The 25,331-nt window shown below is 38.4% G+C and overlaps 1 protein-coding gene across 4 annotated transcripts; it reads left to right on the top strand.

The window, feature by feature from the left end:
* Positions 1–230: 230 nt before the first annotated feature.
* Positions 231–24,813, top strand: prdm10 (PR domain containing 10). 4 transcript variants are annotated; one of them, XM_030151258.1, is made up of 24 exons: positions 231–262; positions 1,375–1,516; positions 2,726–2,887; positions 3,234–3,293; positions 3,374–3,478; positions 3,763–3,937; positions 4,835–5,076; positions 6,790–6,990; positions 8,286–8,358; positions 8,452–8,569; positions 8,657–8,777; positions 10,175–10,447; positions 11,476–11,487; positions 11,708–12,052; positions 13,716–13,871; positions 13,961–14,140; positions 14,223–14,333; positions 15,198–15,398; positions 16,844–16,987; positions 17,404–17,574; positions 18,278–18,415; positions 19,289–19,487; positions 19,581–19,678; positions 21,508–21,690. In XM_030151258.1, exons 2-24 carry the CDS (start codon positions 1,445–1,447, stop codon positions 21,688–21,690), a joined length of 3,540 nt encoding a protein of 1,179 aa, XP_030007118.1. In that variant the 5' UTR covers positions 231–262; positions 1,375–1,444. The 4 variants fall into 4 exon arrangements, with proteins under 4 accessions (XP_030007118.1, XP_030007119.1, XP_030007120.1 ...); XM_030151259.1 differs by lacking the exon at positions 231–262 and adding an exon at positions 295–532; XM_030151260.1 differs by lacking the exon at positions 231–262 and having other exon boundaries at positions 459–1,516; positions 21,508–24,813.
* The last annotated feature ends 518 nt before the right edge of the window (positions 24,814–25,331 follow it).

The raw sequence follows: 25,331 nt of genomic DNA, 5'->3' as shown, positions 1-25,331 counted from the left end.
AAAAATTCAGAACCTGTACAGGGGGTATAAATAAAAATGACAAAGAGTGATTCTTCCATTATGTTTCAGAATTATTTTGAAACTATGAAAACCCAATTTTGATGAAAATACAAAGAGTTGTCCGTGTTTAACATCTTAAAATACAGTGTCATCTTTTCTCATTTTGAAAATATCAACCAATCAGAGGCTGCGCTCCCGCATGTCGCTAGGCAGATTATGTTAATGTATGCAATGCAGCCATCTCTGCAGCTACCATTCTGAGGTAAGAACAACTTCTACGTTTTCCACAAAATCTAACAAAACCAGGTATTGCTTCAAGAACAGCAATGGTGCTCGAATCCTCGGTAGTCTTTCTGTAAATATAATTGAAATCTGCGTATTGTTTGGGCACACGTGTACCGGTAGAGAATGTAATATTTAATCGGGGTCTCTTCTCGCAGCTTGTTGTTGTTAGTCCCACCCAAAATGGAGCCCGTTCTTCCTTGTTCCACTGTAGACTAGAAGGGCTGGGCTCAACTCGAATGGGGGACGGGTGGGTTTACTGAAATAAATCGGCCACCTCCGGCTCCAAATCCACTTCTGTTACAAATCGCAGACTGCAGCCGGAGTCGTAGAAGCAGACAAGTTATGTTTGTCGTCAAGGTCGGCCTTACACGGGGACTATGTGGCCGTAATGCTAATGTTGCTGTGCGGTAACTGCCCGGGTTTCAACAGTGCTAGTTTTTGTGGTATGGTCCGGTTGGGACTGAGAACCTGCGGGGTTAAAATAGGGGGGGAATTGAATTTATTATTGATTATACCAAGTAAATTTCTGAAGGAGTTCGCCGAGTGGTGGTTTTAAGCGTGTGTTTTGAGCGGACATGCGGCGGTACACACTCGGTTTTTCCGGCGGCCTCTTGAACAAACGTTGGCCGCCTTTTCGCCTCGTACCCCCGCTGAGAGTCCTGTGCGACCGCTCTGAATGTGAACTGACATGCTGCTTTATTTTGGCGTGCTTGCCCTGTCAGCTCCTACAGAAACAGTGTCCGACCTGCCAATAAATCCCAGTTTCAGATGGCTCCCTGGCTTAAATTCAGTTCCATTAGGCTGTGATATGGCTGCCATACCGCCTCATTGTTCTAATAGCTTTTTAGCTCCACCACACACAGCTCTGGTCCATCATAAGAATGACAAAACACAATGACAACACAGGCTCTCACACATACAGCCATCCATGCTTCTGCACTAACACAACATCTGAATGGAACTGCACGATACCTTCAGATTACACACACTAATTTAGTCCCTATTTGACACCATCACCTGCTTTTATCAGTATATGCTGCATTCCTGCCGTACAAACCAACCCCATCCTTGTGTCTGTGTGTGTTCCAGGCATCCCTGGCTGTCTCAGGAGTGCAGTGATAGGTGACGTGGCTGGTGACAGGCCTGGGACTGTGCTGCCATGGAGACCAAGCAGGAACCCTCCACTGTGTGGAGTCAGACCGCCAACACCGATTCAGGCAACGCCACACAGGTCTGCACCTTGCCACCTCAATGAAGAGCCTCTTAACTACAGCCACAACTACAGTCACAAGCAGCACAGAAAGACGGAACACAATAAATGCACCACAGCATACATGTATACCATATTTTTTGTAGGGATTTCCCTGGGGTTTGTGGTAGAATTTGACTGTTTTGATTGGATTTTTAAAGACTGATACAGTAAAGACAATCCTTTAAGAGGACAGAGCAGATCACTGGTTTATGGGTCCATATCACAGAGCCCCAGAAGGAAATGCAACAGCATTTTTACTTAATTATAAATGCATTTCAAAATAAGTGTATACTGACATGAATAATTCACAAAATAAAAAAATATGTATCACTGATGAAGCTCAAAGTAAGAACTTCACTCTAACTGTCAAAAATCTAGGAAATTCTGGGAACCATTAATATTTATATGAGCTGATATTTTCCATCAAAGTCAGTTTTTCCAGTTACCAGTTATTCTAATATTATCTATCAGCCACTGTTAGATCCAAATTCTGCCAGCACTAATGGATATATTATATAGTTGTTATTGTTGTTATTTCACTAAAACCTGTATTTTTGCAGGGAATTAAATCTTCACATTTATGAAAGCAACACATAATTTCAATTTCACTAATAATAGACAACATCCCAGTTTCAAAAAGCTAATTTGCAGGATAAAACACTGTCTATTCATTCTAATTTAATGTAATATCTCTGCAAAGTGGCGGAGAAACTGCAGCAGAGGATCTTCTAAATGTAATAAAACCCCGCTTTTATGTAATTATTTGATGAAGCCTTAAGGGTTTGTAGCCAGGCATTCATCACCTTCACTGAAATATCATATATTGTACATTTTTTAAGATGTGAAAACCAGACCAATGGACTACTAAATCCTAAATTTCCCCAGAATAGACTCCATAGTATATGGATTCTCACCAATCAGAAGAAAACTTACACATTCCTTCTTCTATATGAATATTTTACAAGATAATGTAAGACCTGCAGGCTGAGGATCTGCCTCCAAGCCATTTTATTCACCACCTAAGCCAAATTAATGTAAACTAAATGTCGAGAGCAAAACTAGCTAAAATAACTCTACTGGATCTATCATTACCTAAGCTTCTGAAAATACCTGACAAAAACCTCAGACTTCCATTCATAGAGTATAGTAATACTGCAGATGACTCACAGCCTCTGTGTTGTGTTCCAGGTGCATTTTGAAGGCGGCACAGTGGCCCAGATAGTGTACAGTGGAGATCAGGCGGACCGAGGGCAGCAGCAGGTGGTTTATACAGCAGACGGCAGCTCCTACACCTCTGTGGAATCTGCTGAGCATACACTGGTCTACATCCACCCTGCAGATGGCACACAGGTAGGAAGTGGTGTTAGTTATAGCATTTACATGGCATTAGAGCAGTACTGTGTATCCACAAACTGTATCACTCACTGATTAAAGTATAAAGCTTACACATCCATGTTCTGTGTGGTTTGTGTTGTCAGTAACTGCACTAAAGAACTGTTTGGAATCATCCAAACAAGATCAACAAACGGGAGCTAAAGATAATAACATCACATAATACTTTGGCAGGACTTCAGAACTCTTTATGGATAAAATTCAACATCTATATGAGACATGACAGAGTAATCTAAAGAGGACAATTATGAACAGACGTACATGTTGCATATATTTTGTGACACACTGTCTTAATTTTCCTCAGACTGTATTTGCTGATCAGCCACAAGTGGCCTACATTCAACAGGACGGTACAACGCAGCAGGTGAGCTCATCAGACACTGTGTTGATGTGTTATTTTACCGTTTATTACAAAATCATAAATGAACTAAGTCTCATTTGTAGGTCACAGTTTTGCTGCCGAGTGGACAGAACATGAATGCTGCCAACCTGCATGTTCTCAGTAACGTAGCAGATGCTCCTCAGGCTATCCTGGAACCTGTTTCACAGGTAAAGAACCATATGTGGTTGTATTCTTATCTTAAAGTTCCCTTATTTTCTGCACTGTGGCTTAGGTGATTACTTTAGACAGCCATGCATGAATGACACATACCTGAATATGTGCTCATTTGAACTGTACATTTAGCAAATATTTCCCCTGTGGTACCATAAATATGGGCTCTCTGTCTCTTTTGTAAAACAGTTCTCAGTTCACGTTTCCAGTTTCTTTTTGATGTGAGATGTACAAACCTGCAGATGGGAACTTGTTTCATAAAGCTTTCCTCCACCCACAGGAGCAGCTGTCAGTATCCAACTCCCTCACCTCCATGGCGGACATGGCTGAAGCCCCCTCCAGTCCCCTGGGGGCCACAGACTCTACTGACGACTCCGACGAAGAAGAAGAGGACGACTCAGAGGTGGACGACTGGGAACCTCGACAGCCTCAGTCCTTCAACCCTCACAGTCTCTGTGAGTGAACCCAAGCGTTTAGTTTTCACCTGTTTGGAGAAGAATAGCATCTGCCATATACTCCAGGAGAGCAGAGAGTTTTCTTCTCGCTCCCGGGGCTGCGAAAACAAAATTACGTTGTTTTGTTTTGGAGCTCTCACAGTTTGTTCTCGACACACCATCCGGGCAGAACTTTCTTCTTGTGTGGTGTGCGAGAACTATTGTGCGATTGGTCAGGGATTCGAAGTGGGTGTGGTTAATATGGAAAAGCAGAGGAACCCCCACGAGTTCAACATCTGAGTTTCTCGTGAAGTATGAAATATCTTGACCAGAATCAACTCTGTTCTTCAGGGTTCACGCAGGGTATTAAAAAGTCTTAAAATTCTTGAATTTACAAATCTGTATTTAATACCTTAAAAAATCTTTAAAATGTATTAAATCTGATATGGTAGGTCTTAAGTTATGTTACCATAAACTTGTTTGCTGTATTGTGTTTAAATGTGTCTGTTAAATGTCCAAGCTGCAAAGATAGGAATGTTAGTTGACTCTGTTCCAACCCGACAATTTATCTTGAAATTAAGAAGTAATTATCACTAACTTTGCAGCCTCCAGTGAGAAATGACTCTTAACAGTGGTAATCAAAGTATTGGAGTAAATAAATACATTTTCCTAAATTCTAGGAGTCACACATTTTTGCCAGTATGGTTCTGAAATGGGCATTAAATTCTTTTCTAAGTAGTCTTAAAAAAGGTCTTAAAAAGTCTTATATTTAACTTGTAGAAACCTGTAGGAACCCTGGTTCTTGTTTTTGCTACCTCAAGAAGACTAACAAATTTCTCTGTTCTGGCGGAGTGTGATGTAGCAAACCTTAGTCTGATGTTTTGTTATTGATGATTCCTCTTCTGTGTTGCGTCTCAGGGTGTGAGGAGTGTAACGCCTCCAACCCTTCAGTATGTCTGGATCATGGGACTCTGCACCCCATCCCCAACCGGCCGGTGATGTCCAAGGCCCGGGCCAGCCTTCCTCTGGTCCTGTACATCGACCGCTTCCTGGGCGGAGTTTTCTCCAAGAGACGTATTCCGAAGCGGACCCAGTTCGGGCCTGTGGAGGGGCCGCTGGTTCCTCAGACTGAACTGCACGACCACTACATTCACCTGAAAGTAAACGCACACTGCTGTTTTTATACATTTGACATGTTTTGGTTGTTTTGCTCTTAGGTGTTTGAGTAAAATTTGATTTAGCTGATGCTCAGGGTTACCTCCAGAGTCATTGCTACCTCCACCAGGAGATATTGTGATCGCTTTGCTTTGTGTGTTTATTTGCGTGTTTGTTTGATTGTTAGCAGGATAACTCAAAAAGTTATGGACGGATTTTCATGAAATTTTCAGGAAATGCTGATACTGCCACAAGGAAGGGGGGGATCTGTCTTGGTGGAGGTCTGCGCTCTCCGAGTGCTTTTCTTGTTTTGATTTTTATTTAATCTTGCAGTTTGGTTTTCTGGTTTCACTTTGGTTTTACTTCCTCTTATGAGTGCATAGTAGGTTTAGTTTAATTTTTGCTTTGAGGAATGACCTAGTTTCAGTTTTTCAGGTGGTAAAAGCAAAGCCTTGATTTATAGAAGCAGGGTGTGAATACATGTCACTCCCTCTAAGAGTCCTCACCAGTTGGAAATACATAACCATGTGTGTAACAGACTGTGTTGGTGTGTGTGTCTAATACTACAGACTGTACCGGCTATTGGGATCTGTTTGCCTTCTGTCATTGCCCGTTGTTGCTAAGACTGCATTGCATTATGGGATAGTTATGCTAGTGAGGTGTCTGTGGCTTTCATACTGTAATAGTTACTCAGAAGTATCATGTAATTCACATTCTACAGTTTCTGACATAAACACCTTACATACTGTTTAAACGTACTAATTAGCATGTTGATATGGAATTTTAGACACTGCTTAATTTACAAAATCCTTGTGCAAAGCAGTTTCATTATTCATGAATGAAAACTGGAACAGGAACTACAGTGAAATGTCAAGGGGAAAAACAAAAACAAAGCTTTTTTTTACTTGCAGTTCTATTTTATATTAATTTGTTTTAGTTGTTTTTTTTTTGTAATTTTGACAGTTTCAGGTAGCTAAATAATTTTTTTCTCACCTAGTTTTATACCTCATCAGTACTAAAGCAAAACCCATATTTTTCCTCTGTTTGGACCTTGCATTCACGTGTAAAAAGCATTTTATGTGGCAAAAGCTATCATTCTTTACACAGTAAAGTTCAGTTTCAGTTTCGGTATATCTGTGTGGGATGATGATGAGATTAGAAAATGATGGTATCACGCCCTGATCTGCATATGCCCACTGCTGCTTTGTGTAATGAATATGAGCACATAAACATCTATTAAATGTGAGTCCTGTGGGTGATAAAGTCAGAGTTTTACCTGCTGTAGATTGTGTTCAGCACCAACACATTTAGAGACAAACACATGTAATGACGTTGTGGTAAAAAACTGTGTAACAAAGAAACACACTTTGATAACCCATGCCGAATATTGAGGTAATTTAAGTTTAAGGTCAACTTTACTACAGATTAAAGCCTCTGTGTCTAAAGTTATCTACAGTGTCCATGGTGTGAAGTCTGTGAGAAACAATCTTTTGTTGTAAATGTTGTGTTTGTTGGTTTTTGTATCTTTGTGTGGACAGAGAGCAAAATAAAGGTGCTTCAGACAGAATTTTTTTTTTTTTTTTTTTAAGAAATCTTTACAAAATGTACACATTAGCACAGACAGGGCATTAGTCTTTTTTTCATTAACTATAAAAACCCCAGTTTGTGCAGAATGCTGTTCATGCTGGCATCTAATTCTCTATTTTTTTTTTCCACAGCTGTACATGCTGGACGCAGAGAAGGATGCAGAGAAGTCCAACGATATGTGGTACGACCTGTCGGATGAGGACAGCTGTAACTGGATGATGTTTGTGCGGCCAGCGCAGAACCACCTGGAACAGAACCTAGTGGCCTATCAGTACGGCTCAGAGATATTTTACACCACCATCAAGAACATCCAGCCCAAACAGGAGCTAAAGGTCTGATATGTGGAGTCCATTTACAGTATATACAGGGTGTCCACAAAAGTCTCTTTACAATTTAAAAAATGTATTACAAAAGCAATCGATCAGATATGTTAATCAGATTTGTTCTATGTACTCAGTTTTTAATCACATTGTTGGATCATATTGGTGGCGAATCATTGGTGTGTTTTTCTTCAATGAGAGATCAATTAGTGCAAATGTTGGCCTTGATTTTTTTGACTGAAAATGTGTCACCACAAGTGGATGACCTTCAACCAACCATCATGTTCCAGGTAGATAGAGACTGCATGTTGGCGGGTTCCTAAATCAAACATTTCCAGACTGGTGGATTGGAAGGGATGATCCAATTCCCTGGACACCTCATTCACCAGATATCACTGCCCTGGATTTCCTTCTATGGGGTTACGTTAAAGATATCGTGTTTCGAACAAAGATACGGGACATCAACGACCTGAAGCAAAAGATGATTAATGCCATTGAAACCATTGATGAGGTTATGATACAGCCAACATGGAAACAAATCCAGTACCATCTGGATGTGCTTCATACAACTAATGATCCCATACAGAGACAAAAAAAACCCTTCAATATCTACTTTAATTTTGTAATAATTTGTACAGATTTATCTATTCATTAAATTTTGTAATAAATTTGTTAAATCATCAAGAGACTGTATGGACAACCTGTATGTAACCGTATGCTTTTCCATAATGTGCAGTTGCTGATATGGTGTATTTTTCCACTGTTTTGTCTTATTTAATGTAATTAGATCACCCTAGATCATTCTTTTGTGTTTATCAGGATTCCTGCAGGGTCTTAAAAAGTCTTAAAAGTCTTGAATTTACAAATCTGCATTTAACACCTTAAAAAAATCTTCAAAAGGTATTAAATTTGATATGGTGAGTTTTAAGTTATGTTGCCATAAACTTGTTTCAGTGTATTGTTTTAAATGTGTCTGTTAAATGTCCAAACTTGAAAGAAAGTAACATTTGTCGACTCAGTTCCACCCATTCCTACCCACCAATTTATATTGAAATTAGGAACCAATTATCACTAACTTTGCAGCCCCCGGTGAGAAATGACTCACGGTGTTAGAGTAAATACATACATTTTCCTAAATTATATGAGTCACAAATTTTTGCCAGTATGGCCATGAAATAGACATTAAATTCTGTTCTTAGTAGTCTTAAAAGGTCTTGGTCTTTATACAAGTAGGTTATCCATGACTGATTTAGGAATATCTGGATAAACAGTTGCATTTGGTGTTTTAATTCTATTTGCTCCTACAGGTTTGGTATGCAGCATCATATGCAGAGTTTGTGAATCAGAAGATCCACAGTGTTACAGAAGAAGAGAGGAAAGGTTTGTCCAAGTCCTGTTGTTCATACACTGTGTACTATTACTGCAGTCCTGTTAGTTGTACCGGTTGCTCTTTGTGTTTTTTTCTTTTATCAGTGCTGAGGGAACAAGAGAAGAACTGGCCTTGTTATGAGTGTAACCGTCGCTTTGTGAGCTCGGAGCAGCTGCAGCAACATCTCAACATGCACGACGACAAATTAAACTCAGTTAGCAGGTAACATCCTTTACCTTTCACTCGTCTCTTGTTTATCACAGGTTTTCCTTCTTTTATTACAACTTGTGCATCATAATCGTCTTTCAGATCCAGAAGTCGGGGTCGAGGAAGAGGCAGGAAGAGGTTTGGGACAGGAAGGAGACCGGGACGTCCTCCGAAATTTATACGTCTGGATCCACCAGTAGATTCTGCTGGAGAGAAGACAACAGTAAGGAGCACGTTGTGTTTGTACATGTTTAAGTTGTATCTTAGGAAGTTGTAAGTTGGTTTGCAAAATGAGGTTACTTAAATCGGAGGATGTGCTGCTTTTTCTTTTTTCTTTAAGATTTATTTTATGCGCAAATATATGGTTGAAGCAACAAGTGGATTATGATGGGGATTTTATGGGAATGTATGACATTTTCAGTGGAAAAACTGATCAGTAGACCATTATGTGTCATCATTTGTTAGCTGCATTAAGTATTAGATTCACATAAATATATACACATAAAATAAACTTTAATAAAAGCACAGAAGCAAATATAGAATGATGTAAAAAATAATCCACAGTATTAAATCCTTTTGAATAAAAAGAAAAACAACATCATCTGTTTTAGTCTTTTCACAAAGAGAAAATATTAGTGTAAATCTGTTGTGGATGCTGTGAGAAACAAAAAATGTAGCAGAATAATGTAAAAAAAAAAAAAGAAAAAAAAACTAGAACATTTTCACTAAGTGACATAAAATAAAAACATTACCTTAATGAATAGCATTCAACGATAACTGAAACTAGAGTGATTATGGTCACAAAATTAAATCTCAATTGTTTGGGGTTTTTTCAATGTTAAGGACAATTTATGATTTTTAATCATTTGTTTTCTTTGTAAATCTTTTTTTTTTTTGTTTTTTTTCTTGTTTTTTTTTGTTTGAGGAATTAAGCACAAAAACATCCATTATTACAATTTGAAAATTAAACACAGAGTAAACAAACCAAAAGTACACCACAATAATCGATTGTTTTCTGGCTGCGTGAACTGCAGATAAAGCTTGACTCAAAAATACTGCTTATTTATTCAATGTAATACCTTAAATGTGTGGAGAGGCACATTCACAATTAATATATTACACAAGGCAAACAGGTTGACCGAGAACGCTCCAGAGAAATAATGTTAGTTTTGAGATTTAGGCATTTTTCATAATTTTCAGAAAGCAAAATCTCGATTTAATTGAATTAATTCAGTGTATTTCCCAGCACTAACTCAACTTGTGTGCATCCAAAACTAAGTAAAATACACACAAATTACACAGAATATGTGTTTACTTTTATTTTTTGTCAATTTATTACATGCATAAGCTTATTGTTTTGGGTGGATATGAATTCTATGAAGTGCAAATGAGTTTTAATGATGAAATTCTTTCAGACGTTTTTGGATTTGACTCCTGAAAAATACCACTTATTACAAAAAAATATTAGACTAAGGTAAAATCTTCAGAAAATGCTACTTCAGTAAAACTAGGAATTACACTAATTACAACTAAACTGAATTAAACACATAGTAATAATGAAAAATATCAGACTGTCACATGAATAAAAACCTGAGCTGAGAGTGAATGTGTTTGTTTCAGGAGATGCTGGAGCTGACGGGGAAGCAGGCGCTGGAGGATCGAGTAGAAGGAGCTCAGAACGGCCTGAAGGTGGTAGAACTGGAACCAGAAGCAGAACCCGGGGCTGACGCAGAGGGTCCGCCCATACCCTCAGCAGGGGAACCAGTCCCAGAACCCACGACCCCGCTCCCCAGCACAGACCTGCCTGTTACGCTGAAGGAGGACCCTGCACAGAGCAGCGAATCAGACGCCCACCTCACATCTCAGGACATGCGCCGCGCAAAGAGGATACGGGTAAGAAGATACATGTGGGTATGGAGCTGATATCCTGCCAAAACTCAACAAACACAACATGTTTTAGACATGGTATGTGGTTCACTGACAAATACAGGCTAGTTTGCAAATTCGAAAACTGCTCAACATCCCATTAAATAAATACAGAACTTTTTTTTTTAATTATCATTATTTCTCTCAAGTTCAAATTAATACATAATAATAGCATAGCATAATACAATAATTCTCCAAGGAAAAAACTGCAAAGGTTTGTACTATTTTTCTCACAAATTTCCTGAGTAATTTATCCTCCACAACAGCAGGTGGCGCTATAATTTTAACTAAAAAAAAAAAGTTCATGTCTATCTTAAAAGCACTGGCATTAGAATGAGTTCTCTCAAAATCAGCACTGCCCGATAATGGACCACTTTTAAATTTATTCTCAGACATAATGATCAGATGATGCGATCAACGTTACATTTTGGACAGTTTTAGCTTAACATGTGAATTCTTTACTTGCAAAACTTGGCTGTTTTTCAGCCTCACTTTTTTAATTAAAAGTAACGAAGCTGCAGTTCCTCAAATAGCCACTCAAGGCTAGTTCTAAGAGACAGTCTGTATATTAAAATGTAGAACTTTAGATAAAGAATTAAACATGTTTGCAGCTGGTACAAAAAAGGTTTTACAAAGTTACTTTCCACATTCATGAAAATTGTACATGGATGATTTTTTTTTTTTTAGATAACTACAAGATTATTTTTTGGTAAAAGCAAAAAATGCTCTGTTAGTTTCTGGTGCACGATGTATTACACAAGTATTCGTTTGCGGATAAATTATGTATCAGACATAATTAGACCAAATATGAATTAGTTAATCATGTTTTTGTGTTTGTTAGTGAATCATCTGGAGTTTCTAACAAATGTTGTGTTTGCTTGTAAAGTTGTGGAGGGACATTAGCTGGTTGTAGATGGATTTATTTAGTGTCACAGGTGCTAAGATTTGCTTTACAACAGTGTGTCTCTCTTCCTCAATGCGTACTTTCTTCAAAGATGGATGTGCAGGTAGGTGGGACCTGGAGGACGGCAGCAAAACCCGACGCTCAGAGATTCCTGTTGTCATTCCCATGGTGTTAAATGTCCATGTGCCATTTCAGGATATGCCCCCTCCTGCACACTCCATTGCATCGATCAGCCTCTTCCTGTGTCTCAGCAGATCCATGTCAGATAAAACACTGTTAGGATGTGCTGATAGTAGTTCCCGTCTCTCTGTTTATTATTGCAGAACGCAGCCCTTCAGCACCTGTTCATCAGGAAGAGTTTCCGTCCTTTTAAATGCACACACTGTGGTAAAGCCTTCCGCGACAAAGACAAGCTGGATCAGCACCTGCGGGTCCACGGTCGGGAAGCCTACGCCTTCTCCTGCCACATCTGCAGCAAGAGCTTCATGAGCGACTCGGCTCTGGAGGACCATCTGCTGGTGCACACCGAGAACCGCTCCTACTCCTGTCTCTTGTGCCAGGAAACCTTTGAAAGGCAGGACCTGCTCAAAGACCATGTAGGGGTGCACGCGGTGGACGGATGCTTTACCTGCCCCTCCTGCAAAAAGACGTTTACAGACTTCATCCAGGTGAGTCGTGTGTTGGCTTAAAGACGACATTAAGGAGTCCGACGGAGTGGTAAAATACTCCAAGAAGTTCGAGTGTAAAGATGCTCAGCAGAGTATAATTAAAGAAAATATTGAATAACTGTAGGTGTCAGTCACTAGTATTTTAGAAAGTGTTTTCTTAAAATTGTTCTTGAGAAAAGTCTATGTCCGGTTGATGAACATAGACTTAAAAGATGAGTCTTACTGTGTCGGTAAATGTCAAGCATGTGTCAGTTGTTTCTAACAGGTAAACTTAGGTAAATGGAGGGCGGGAGTACATAAGTTGAACTTCACCCCACTCCTCTTCAGATGTGTTTTTTTTTTCTTCTTTTTTTATATATTGTTTTTCCTTGTTGTATTTAGTTTTAAATGTTGATATTCAAAATAAAAATAAACAAAAATAAATTTCTCATCAGTCCCCATAATAAGGCTTGAGGCTGCAGAACTGTGAGCATGAACAGAATTCACTCACGGAAACTGAAGAGAAAGAAGTCAAGACAAAGCAAAACCCTAAAAAATCATAGAGCACCAGACCCAGAATAAGAACTGCTGCAATAAGTGAAGAGTAAATGACTTTGAATGACAAAATGATAATGAAGATGATCATTGAATGCTGTGTCCAGAGATGTACAATGACAAAATGCATAAAAAGTATGAACATGCAGAAAAATTATAAGAAAGTTTGTTTTATGCTGCTAATTGTTAGCCTCATAGCATAATAGTGGAAGTTTTATTTTTGGCCAAATGGTAATATCTGCATAAAATGAATCAGCAGTATTAGGAGAGTAAAGTTACACAGTCACAATTTGGCCAAAAATATGTTGTAGGGCAATTATGCTATGAAGCTAACATAATGTTTTTATAAATAATTAAAACAAAATTTCTTTGCCCTTTTATTATTTAAACACCTTCCCATTCTCTGCATCATTAGTGTAGTGTTCAAGTATTTTAAAGACCACACTGCAAAAATCAAAATCTTACCAAGTGTATTTTTCTCATTTCAAGTCAAATTATCGCATCACACTTAAAATAAGACATAATCACCTAAAGAGTAACTTTTCAGTGAGATTTAAGAACTTATTTTTAGACAATTGATCTTGAAAATCTTATTTCAAGAAATCTAACCAAGATAATTTTCACCTGTTCCATTGGCAGATTTTTTTTTTTTTTCTGAATTCAATATTTTTTGCTTAATTCAAGCAAAAAAAAAATCTGCCAATGGAACAAGTGAAAATTATCTTGGTAAGATTTCTTGAAATAATATTTTCAAGATCTACTGTCTAAAAATAAGTTCTTATATCTCACAGAAAAGTTACTCTTTAGGTGATTATGTCTTACTTTAAGTGTGATGAGATATTTTGACTAGAAATGAGAAAAATACACTTGGTAAGACTTTCCAGTGCATAATGCTTTACAGAATTGCTCATTTGTATTTATATACCTATAATGTCCCAAATGCAACATTATAAAATCAACTCTTCTCATCTAAATAGAGATGATTAAAAATTTTTTTTTAAAATATTATAAAAAGGTATTAGAAGAGGTAAGAAATGGAGATTACTAGAAATAAGAGGGTTCATGTCCACAGAAATGAACAATAAACTGGTTTGTCGGTTGTCCAATTTGAATGTATTCTGTCTCTAAGGTGAAGAAGCACATTCGCTGCTTCCATTCAGAAAAGATCTTTCAGTGTCCAGACTGTGAAAAGGCGTTCTGCAGACCAGACAAGCTGCGTTTGCACATGTTACGCCACTCTGACCGCAAGGACTTCCTGTGCTCGACGTGTGGTAAACAATTCAAGGTACATAGACCTTATGAAAAATTAAATGCAGGTAACACTTGATGATCTGTGAGTTCTTTAAGTAATTGTTGTTTTTCTGTCATGTTTAGAGGAAAGATAAGCTGCGTGAGCACATGCAGCGAATGCACAACCCTGACAGAGAGGCCAAGAAGGCCGACCGAGTCCACCGATCCAAAACCCTCAAGATGAAGGTTCCCACCACCGACTTTGAGAGCTTCATGTTCAAGTGCAGAGTGTGTATGATGGGATTCAGACGCAGAGGGATGCTGGTGAGCACATGCTCTGAAAACACTGGAAATCATCTGTTCCTGAATTCAATCCTCTGATTACTTGTTGTTTTTCTGATTTCAGGTGAATCATTTGTCCAAGCGTCACCCAGAGATGCGTATTGATGATGTGCCTGAGCTAACCCTGCCAATTATCAAGCCCAACAGGGACTACTTCTGCCAGTACTGTGATAAAGTGAGTGTGGTAAATCTATTATTTCATGGTCATAATAGAAAATTCCAGCTTTCAGTCTACACAGTCCATTTCACACCGGAACAATAGGCCCATTAATATGCATCTTCTGTTTTCAGCTTGAAAGGGTACAATTAGTACTCATTCATGGGTCAAACCACCAAATCAGTTCAGCCTGATTTATCACAATACTGAATTATCTCAAGGCATTGAACAAAGTATAGACACTGCATCAACTGGATGACGGGGGAAAGAAAAGAAAAGCACATAGAAACGACAGCCAGCAGCACAATCAGACAGTGGGCATATTAATGCACATCTGGGATATATATAGATCCAGACAGCAACGAGGAAGAAGCACCGACTACAACTGACAGAAAGCAGAGTAACTGACACATTACATTGTGACATAAATAAATACATGAAAACAGATAATTAAGCAACTGAGGCTTAAAACAGCTGAATTAAACAAAGGTTTTGGAATATTTATCAGATTTAACTCCGATTGACTGTGAAGGAACCATCAAATCTGGTTGTTCCAGCAATGCTATGATGCATGTCATTTTCATTATTTTTTTCAACCTTGTCCAGGCAAAAAGCATGTCTTGAGTCTGAATATTCAAGTCCTATTTTTCTGAGGTGAAAATAAAGCAAGTGAAGTTGAATTTCTGCTAAATGTCAAGCAAGATAAATCATTGCTCAGGTAAACCGAGTGATGAGTTAAGATGCACAAAGTTCTGATCTTACATAAGAATTTAAAGCATCAGTTACAGCCCAAATAACCAATTGGGTCAGTCATTTACCCTCATCCTATCTAAATTAGAAGCATTATGGGACCAATGACTGTGAGTGAACGGATCTGTGCAGGTTTATAAAAGTGCCAGTAAGAGGAAGGCCCACATACTGAAGAACCATCCGGGGGCGGAGCTTCCTCCCAGCATTCGGAAGTTGCGTCCGGCAGCGCCCGGTGAACCCGACCCGATGCTGAGCACTCACACCCAGCTGACTGGAACCATCGCCACTGCCCCTGTCTGCTGCCCCCACTGCGCCAAACAGTACAGCAGCAAGGTAAGCATCCAGACCTTACCACGGACCTGGTTAGATAGGATCAGGAAATTTAAATGTATTTAAAATAAATGTTTAATTACACTGTTTATTTTTCTGCAAATTCTACAAGTTCTGTCTTTTCTTTCTCTGGTGATCTGTTAAGTAGAACGATCAGATAGAAAGAGTAAAACATAAGTAGATTTAGTTTCCTCAGAGTTACTTACTCAACTTGATATTTTCTCCTGCTGCTGCTGAAAATAATAAGATTAAACAGATATTGGTCATTACACTGGGTTTCAGAACATGTACTCTAAATGAATACAATAACAAAACTAGAAAAGCACTCTGAGAGCGCAGAGCTCTGCCAAGGCAGATCAGCCCCTCCCCCCTGATCACCACCAAAATGTAATAATTAGTTGTTTGTGCCAGTATCAACATTTCCTGAAAATTTCATCCAAATCCGTCCATAACTTTTTGAGTTATCTTGCTATCAGACAAACAAACAAATGAAATGTCCACAGAGTCCACATTTCACAGTGGATGTGGACAATTTTGTGCAAGATACAAGATATTGTTATAAACTACGGGTGTATCAAATTGGAGGCTAATCAGAGTTGTTTTGAATTTTTTATGAATTTTCGAAAATTTTTCAATGATGAGAGATAGGAAAATTTGAGATTTTGTGACCTTGCTGTGACCTTGAACTTTGGCCTACTTGGCCCAAAATTTAATGGGTTCGTCCCAGGGCCTAGGCCTAACTGTGGGTAAAATTTGGTAAAGATGGTTGTAATAGTTTTCCCGTAAAGTTGCTAACAAACAAACAAATAAACACACAAACAAACAAACACACAAAGCAAAGTGGTCACAGTACCTCCTGGTGGCGGTAATGAGCAAAATAGCAACAAAATGAACAAACAAAAAAAAGAGAAAAATTTGCAACAAAATGAGGAGCTAAATGACCAAGATAATCAATACAGTCAATAAAAATGATCAAGTAATTTAGAAAATGAACTAAACCGTTCACATAATGAACATAAATTAACATGATAATCAAGAAAAGGAAGAGAGTTATCAATAACATGAATAAAAATGATCAAGCTGACAAATAATGTAAGTAAAATAATCAGCAAAATCAACAGAAATGAACGTAATCTGATCTAAATCTTTTAGTAGTTCATTGTCTCATGTCTTCTTTTCATTTCAATCTAAAACATATTTCATACTGTTAACATTTGTGACACATGAGGATGTAAATCTGGCTTTAAACTACTTGAACTCATGTATCCTCTTTAGAATCCAAATGCGGGACATTATCTCTATATGTGGTCAAAGAGTAGGCAAGAGATAAAAACACTATAGATCATCATAAAAGGAGTGAAACTTCATCACACTACTTATAAAAAACATCTACATTTATGTGTTCAGTAATATTGAAACCAAACCTGAATAACTTTTGTGTGTTTCAGACTAAGATGGTCCAACACATCAGGAAGAAGCATCCAGAGTTCGCTCAGCTCGCCAACACCATCCAGACTCCTCTGACGACGGCGGTGATCAGCAGCACTCCGGCGGTCATCAGCGCCGACGGCACCACGGCCGAGGCTGTAGTGGTACGAAAGAACACGTAACACCAAAACTCTTGAGTTTAATTCACATATGTCCTGTCTGATAGGTCTGTATTCACACTAGCGATAAATTGTTGTAAGTGAAGTGTTGACTTGATGTACAATATCCCACGCTAATTAAAGACAACTTATGTGGACTGAAGAAAGGTTAACTCATTTTACTTCAGGGGTCATATAAAGCTATGCTGGAAACATTTGAAAATGACCCTTAAAAGTGCTTGAATTTGACCTTGAAAAATGTATATGAACCCTGAATTTCAACACCCTTGACTATTAATATCTTCAGTGTAATTTTTTCATTTTCCATGGGCCAGATTGGACCCTTTTGGGGGCCGGTTTTGGCCCGCGGCCCGCATGGTTGACACTCCTACCTGATCTAAAGTGACTTGTTTTCTTCCCAGACCACAGATCTGTTGACTCAGGCCATGACAGAGCTGTCTCAGACTTTGACCACAGACTACCGAACAGCACAGGGTGACTACCAGAGGATCCAGTACATCCCAGTATCCCAGGCTGGAAGCGGACTGGCTCAGCCTCAGCACATCCAGCTGCAGGTTGTACAGGTGGCTCCGGTAAGACCCTCCCCCAGACGTCTGCTAGGCTACGTTCGGTGAAGGGACATCACTATCATTAAACCCAACTTCATATATTGTAAAGTAGGACTGTCAAACTCATGTTAGTTCAGGGGCCACATTCAGCCCAGTATAATCTGACCAGTAAAATAATAACATAATAACCCATGAATAAAAATCCAAAATTTTCTCTTTTAGTGTGAAAAAAGTAGAATTATTTTATGAAAATTTGAATAACCTGAACAACCTGAAATTTCTCAAGAAAAACAAGTCCAATTTCAACAATATTATGCCTCAGCTTATTATTAACATAACTTAACATATCACAGTGGATCTACAAATACACAAAACCTTTAGTAACAGGCAGAATATTGTTAAAATTGCACTTATTTTTTTAAGACATTTCAGGTTCATATTTGTTCAGGTTATTCACATATTATTGTGAACGGATAGTTTGTAAATGTCCTTTTTTTATTGCAATTGTACTTTTTTCACATTAAACAAAACAAAATGTACAGTTGTCATTTATTCTGCTATTATTTTTCTCCATGTCATATTGGTCTGTACATATTTCCTGTATAACATTTCAATTTAGTTTCATTTTATTTAATGCATACTCATTATAACCTCACCACAGCCACAAACATGATGGTGACTAAACACTTGAACAGTCCTGTTGGTAATCTTTTCCCTCGTGTCACAGGCCTCGTCTCCACATTCTCAACACCAGACAGTCGACGTTGGCCAACTTCACGACCCACATGGATATAGTCAACACTCCATCCAGGTCCAACACATCCAGGTCGCAGAGAACTCAGGCACCGGACAAGGAGCCACGCAGGTAAATCCACTTCGTCTCAACTTACAAGGCCTAAGCAGCGTTCCTACAAAGCCAGAAGAAAAATAGTTGGTGAAAAATGTATTTGTGAGATATAAGAAGTATTTTTTGGGGGTTGATAACACAATAAATCAAGTTGGTTTTAAGTCAATGTCTTAAGAAATTCAAAATCCAAATGTCAGATCGTTAATATGCAGTACATTATGAACTTAAAGTTACATTTCTAATGTGGCCTTCAGCTTTTTATAAGTTTGTCTTTGAATTTGAGTTTTTTCCCCAATATTATTTTAACAAAACTACAAACAAAACCTACATGGAACACCCACATTAAATCTGGAAAAAGTTAAATAAGGAATTGAAAATGTGAGTAAATATATTTACTTTGTGAGTATCTTCTGTTGTCAGGACTCATAAATAATACAAGAGGAACAACTCTTGAACTTCATAATAATGGTCATAAAACTCTTAATTTAATATTGACCTTTACTGAACCCTGCAGAAACCCAGTGCACTGAAGGGTAATTTAATGACAATGGGTGCATTTCTATAAAGGTATTCAATTTTTTTGAAATATTGCTTTGGAAAATGTCTCAGAATTGGAAAAAATGGTTCTATTTAAAAAAAAAAAAAAAAAAAAAAAAAAAAAACAATTCTCTTTGAGGTGTTCCTCATGACAGAGACCTGGGAACATATTTTTTTTAAATAACATCTGACTGTGTAGTATTGATGGAGATTTCAACTTCAAGAAAAAAAAAATTACTTGTCTCTCACCATTGACTAGTTTTTTTCTAAGATAAAGTTCCTTGAGACATAATCAGATCATTTTTTCAGCGGCGGGACTTCATCTCTGTAACTGATGTCTTCTCTGTCCGTCAGGTCACTGGTCAGCCTCTGAGCCCCACCTCCCAACAGGCCAATCAAGAGCTGAGTCCCGCCCAGCTGACCCCGGTGACCTTAGCCCAGAGTCAGACCCTCCAGAGCAGCAGCACCCAGCAGCAACAGCAGCAGCAGCAGCAGCAGCAGGGGACGGTTCAGCACACATACCTACCAGGGAACTGGAACTACCGGGGCTACTGTGAGTCCTCCACATCATCCAGTATAATCCAGTCACACTGATGTTTAATGGCACAGAATCCCCAAACTGAACGGTGATCTGTTTCTCCTGTAGCGTCTGAGATCCAGATGATGGCTCTTCCTCATGCTCAGTATGTGATCGCCGAGGCCAGCACACCTGTATCTGGAGTTAACAGCAACCAGGTGAAGACGGTGAGTAAACAGACAAATATGTCGTTTTCATGGGTTAACAGATGACTTACACGAAGACAATAAGAAAGGGTGCATTGGATTTGACAGCAAACGGCTCCAGGTGATTTAGTTATTTCCCATAGTGTCAAGTTATAAAATGTATCATGATATAAAATGAGAATAATAATATCCTGTTTCAAAATATCTGTTAGGACAAAATGAGTACTGGTATGAGTTTAATTGAATGCATTCAATGATACAGTCCAGCTCAGTTACTGCTGGTGTGTGTTACTTTTTCAGTGATATTGTCATTTGTAGAAAATTAGAGGCGCAACAGGAAGATGATTAAGGAGGTGTTTGGTGTCTGTAAATGACGAAGTTTGTTTTGTAGTACTTAAACAACGCAGATGGGGGTGAAACACAATGAGGTTTCATACTAAAGGTGACCATTTCTACGTATTGAACAGAGGAAATAATAAAGTAAAGGCCTGACTTTCCTACAGGCCTTCTTCAAATAAAGGCCTGCTACCTCCTACAGCTGAGGTAAATAAAGGCCTGGTACCTCCTACAGCTGAGGTAAATAAAGGCCTGGAACCTCCTACAGATGAGGTAAATAAAGGCCTGGAACCTCCTACAGATGAGGTAAATAAAGGCCTGGAACCTCCTACAGATGAGGTAAATAAAGGCCTGGAACCTCCTACAGCTGAGCTAAATAAAGGCCTGGTACCTCCTACAGATGAGGTAAATAAAGGCCTGGTACCTCCTACAGATTAGTGAAATAAAGGCCTGGTACCTCTTACAGATGAGGTAATTAAAGGCCTGGTACCTGCTACAGCTGAGGTAAATAAAGGCCTGGAACCTCCTACAGATGAGGTAAATAAAGGCCTGGTACCTCGTACAGCTGAGGTAAATAAAGGCCTGGAACCTCCTACAGATGAGGTAAATAAAGGCCTGGTACCTCGTACAGCTGAGGTAAATAAAGGCCTGGAACCTCCTACAGCTGAGGTAAATAAAGGCCTGGTACCTCATACCACTGAGATAAATAAAGGCCTGGTACCTCATACAGTGGAGGTGAATAAAGGCCTGGTACCTCCAACAGCTGAGATAAATAAAGGCCTGGTACCTCCTACAGACGAGGTGAATAAAGGCCTGGTACCTCCTACGGCTGAGGTAAGTAAAGGCCTGGTACCTCCTACAGACGAGGTGAATAAAGGCCTGGTACCTCCTACAGCTGAGGTAAATAAAGGCCTGGTACCTCCTACAGCTGAGGTAAATAAAGGCCTGGAACCTCCTACAGATGAGGTAAATAAAGGCCTGGAACCTCCTACAGATGAGGTAAATAAAGGCCTGGAACCTCCTACAGATGAGGTAAATAAAGGCCTGGAACCTCCTACAGCTGAGCTAAATAAAGGCCTGGTACCTCCTACAGCTGAGGTAAATAAAGGCCTGGAACCTCCTACAGATGAGGTAAATAAAGGCCTGGTACCTCGTACAGCTGAGGTAAATAAAGGCCTGGAACCTCCTACAGCTGAGGTAAATAAAGGCCTGGTACCTCATACCACTGAGATAAATAAAGGCCTGGTACCTCATACAGTGGAGGTGAATAAAGGCCTGGTACCTCCAACAGCTGAGATAAATAAAGGCCTGGTACCTCCTACAGACGAGGTGAATAAAGGCCTGGTACCTCCTACGGCTGAGGTAAGTAAAGGCCTGGTACCTCCTACGGCTGAGGTAAGTAAAGGCCTGGAACATCTTTTTTTATACAATAAATGCTAAGATAAAGGAAACGGAAAACCCTCAGCCTGAACCTGCTGCTGTTCCCCCTGATGGTTGTTGTTTTTCTTCTGCAGACACACTTCGTCATCTCCGAGGGTCAGACTGAGCTGGACTCCAAACAGACCGTTCCTCAGAGCTCCACCCAGAGCGAACATCTGGAGCAGCAGCCAGCCAATCAGCAGGCCACGACGCAGTACATCATCACCACCACCACCAACGGCAGCGGCACTAGCGAAGTCCACATCACCAAACCCTGAACTGTACACGGACGAGCCCCGAAAACCCAACGCACACGGACCGGCATACAGTCCACCACAGCTTGTCGTACGCACAGACATGAACAAATTCGCACATGGATGGAGGCGTTGTACATAAAGAGATGAGGATGAATATGAATACATGACCAGCACAGTTTTATGTGTCTGTAAAATGTTGAGATATTACGTTGTTACGAGTGAAGACTTAACGACAGAAGTTTTAATTTAGAAAAACGTATACAAAGAACAAAAACTCTCCTGAAGACTTGTGAACGCACAGCATGGGAAAGAGTATAATTTTTTTTTTTTTTTTTTTTTTTCACTGAAACTGCTCAAACTGTGAGGATCATGATACGAAATATAAAATAACAGATCATTTGAGTTGCGTAATTTTTATATATTATGTCAGAGAGAAGCCCGTTGTCCCATATTTCACAACATTATATACATAGAAACATAGAAAATACTAGTTAAAACTCAGATCAAAGCGATGATGCATCCAAACCCCCATTGTGTTGAACATCACAGTATCATTAATGGGATTTTTCTAAATTAATTTACTTTTTAAGATTTCTTTTTACAAGCTGTTTTTTTAAGTTTTCCCTCTAATTCACCATCATTCACTATTCTGGTTTTCTTTTGCTCTACACGTCAGTAAATATGTTTTATATTAAAATGGAAAAATTTGTTCATGAGCTACACTCCTCAAAGTCTCAGTGACGACGTTTACATGCCCGAAATATTCTGTTTGTTGCCCTTACTAACAGAAAAGATATCATTTACATGGCTAATAGGAAGAAATATTTAATAATGTACATGCTCACATCCAGCTACTTTTAAAGGTTTCCACTGATGATGTAATTTCTTCAATCACCTTGAAAAATTCAGTGTTGCAATATCAGATCATATTGTGTGGTGAGGGCCTCGGCTCCAAAATGAAGCTAATGTATAGGTTTCATAACATGTAATACCACTGACAGCCACTAGAGGCTCCCCCAAGATACCCTGACTTCAATAGACTTACATTTAACGTCTCTCTTAAAACAATATTTTTTTTCCCATGACTCATTCCAGTCTCATTAGTTTTATTTACTTCTAATAACTGACTTGGTCCATTTATAAATTATTTTTCCATTAAATAAATCTCATGTCTAATAGTAGCAGCCAAGTCAGATTTTCAGAGTTTCTGTTTAGTTTATTTAATAATATTCACTTTTCTTTACATGCCACTAGTTATATGGTTCCACTAACACGACTGTAAATCACTTTGTTACTCGGTATTTGAGGATGTTTACTGTTTTACTCACTCAGTAAGCTAGCATTTAGCATTAGCTCACCCCTAGCCCCTTGTACTCCTGCTGCTCCACCCTTTTTGTCCAAATATGGTCACTTCTGGCTCCAAAAATCCAATATGGAAACAGCCAAAACACAAACTCCTGGCTTCAAAATGGTAGTTCAGAAATATACAGAGCCTTAGAACGTATGTTTTTTTTAGGGCACCCATTTCCATATGACTTTTTTTTTTTTTCTATAACCCAAATAACATAAACGGGTTACAAACTCCCAACTGAGACACTTATTCTAATAGTATGGACACAATAAAACCACAAAAGATTATACTTTTTTTTTAATATCTTGGGGAACCACATTATATTGACTGAACTATATTTGAAGTTATAAATTATCTTTCTTCCATGGTGTTATTACTTTGTGCACATAAAAACAAACTAGAAAAGCACTCGGAGAGCGCAGATCAGTGCCCCCCCTTCCCCAATCACCACCAAAATTTAATCATTTGTTCCTTTTGCCAGTATAAACATTTCCTGAAATTTTCATCCAAATCCGCCCGTAACTTTTTGAGTTATCTTGCACACGGACAGACAAACCAATGCTGAAAAGAACACTTGGAAGAACTTGGAAGATGAAGACACTATAGACACAGAGTAGGGATTGTTTGTATTAAAAAAAACAAAAAAAAAAGCCCAATTGGATCTACCTCTATACAGATTTTTACAAGCCTTTACTACTGGAGAACTTGGCTCCTTTATTGCATATATCAAGCATTTCAACTGGAATTTCTGAGTTTGAGGGAAAATTAGATCTAAAAATGTAAAAACTATGCACATAATTACCTTTTTTGTTTCAGATTTACTGACTGATTGCTTCGACTTACGGTCAAAGACACAGTATTCAACTGTATCAAGTGTTTTTCATGGTACAATATTGTTCGATTAATTTTTTTCCTACTCCAAATTATGTATATTATAATAACCACTAAAATCCACCCCTGGTTGACTTCTAACACTGTAAACATGTCCAAAAAATCCCCCATAAGCTGGAAGAATATCCATATATCCCACATTTTAACTCAGAATATCCACATACACAGCAAATTTAGTAAAGTAGAATATTAATGTGCATGTAAACATAGTGAACATCAACCACCATCACAGCCACATATTACACTACATATAGAAGACGATCCTTTTACATTGAAGCTGAATTAAGTTATTTTATGATTTATTTCTTGACTGAATGTTCAGATGTGTAAAACCAGAGAAAACTCGCTAACAGGTCATTTTAACAGAAGCTTGAAGCCAAATACGCAACATATTTTCACAAATAACTCGCACTTTTCAAGACGATGTGTCGACATATCTGGTTGTAAATATTTAGAGACAAATCTACAGGTTTTGAACTGAATAGAAATGAAACAATAGTGACATAAAGGTCTGTGTATGGGTCACATGGGCTTAATCCAGTGCATTAACATGTTATTTAAGTACAGATAATTTTGTCTGAAATGAAGGAAGAACACAGGATTTATTCGATAGATAAAGACAAACCTGAAATACTGCAGAGTTTTTGAGCTTTAGTACGTGTTTGTTCCAAGTAAAATGGATTATAATGAAGTAAAAAATGAAATCCTGGGTGATAATACACTGAATTAAGGCCACTTTAAGATGCTGTTTGCTCTTTATTTATATACTGGTCTGTGATGATAGACTTGTACAATGTAAAATAAAACAGCGTGATCATGTACAGAGATTCACATCGTTGTTGCAGGTGATTTTGTCCTTTTTTGTCCATGTGTTGGAGAAAATAAAATCTTTTATATCTGTACATTGTGTTTTCTTTCTCAGTGTCGTGATAGTTTTATAGTTAGTTGCTTTACTTTGTTTTTGTAGAATCAGAAAACATCTTACATAATACAACAGATAATTCATTTTATGCAGGAATATTTCAGTTATACTGGTATATGTAGTGTTAGTATTTTACGTGTTTTTCGTTTTTTAAATTGGATTTGTACAAAAACGCCACATTAGATTCAATAAATAATGAAGTGCAGAGGGTGTTGAACCTCATTTAGTGAAAAACTTAGAATTAAATCAGATGTAAATGTGGCATTAATGAACAGATTTGTTAGTGTGGGTAGATCTTATGAAGTCCAGTGTCACCTTCAGTATATATGCATTTATTTCTTTGCATAATAAAAGAAAAGCAAGAACATCAAAAGGTAATAAACTGCGTGGGTGAGCCCAAAAAAAAAAATCAAGTGGTTTATAAATGAAAGCTGATGGTTTCAGATGAAATGAAAGTGAAACGGGGTGTTTGTGTTGCTCTATGATGTTTTCTGTCAC

The sequence above is a fragment of the Sphaeramia orbicularis genome, chromosome 13, assembly GCF_902148855.1.
Source record: "Sphaeramia orbicularis chromosome 13, fSphaOr1.1, whole genome shotgun sequence".
Classification (NCBI taxonomy): domain Eukaryota; kingdom Metazoa; phylum Chordata; class Actinopteri; order Kurtiformes; family Apogonidae; genus Sphaeramia; species Sphaeramia orbicularis.
This window is presented reverse-complemented; position numbering and strand designations above follow the sequence as displayed.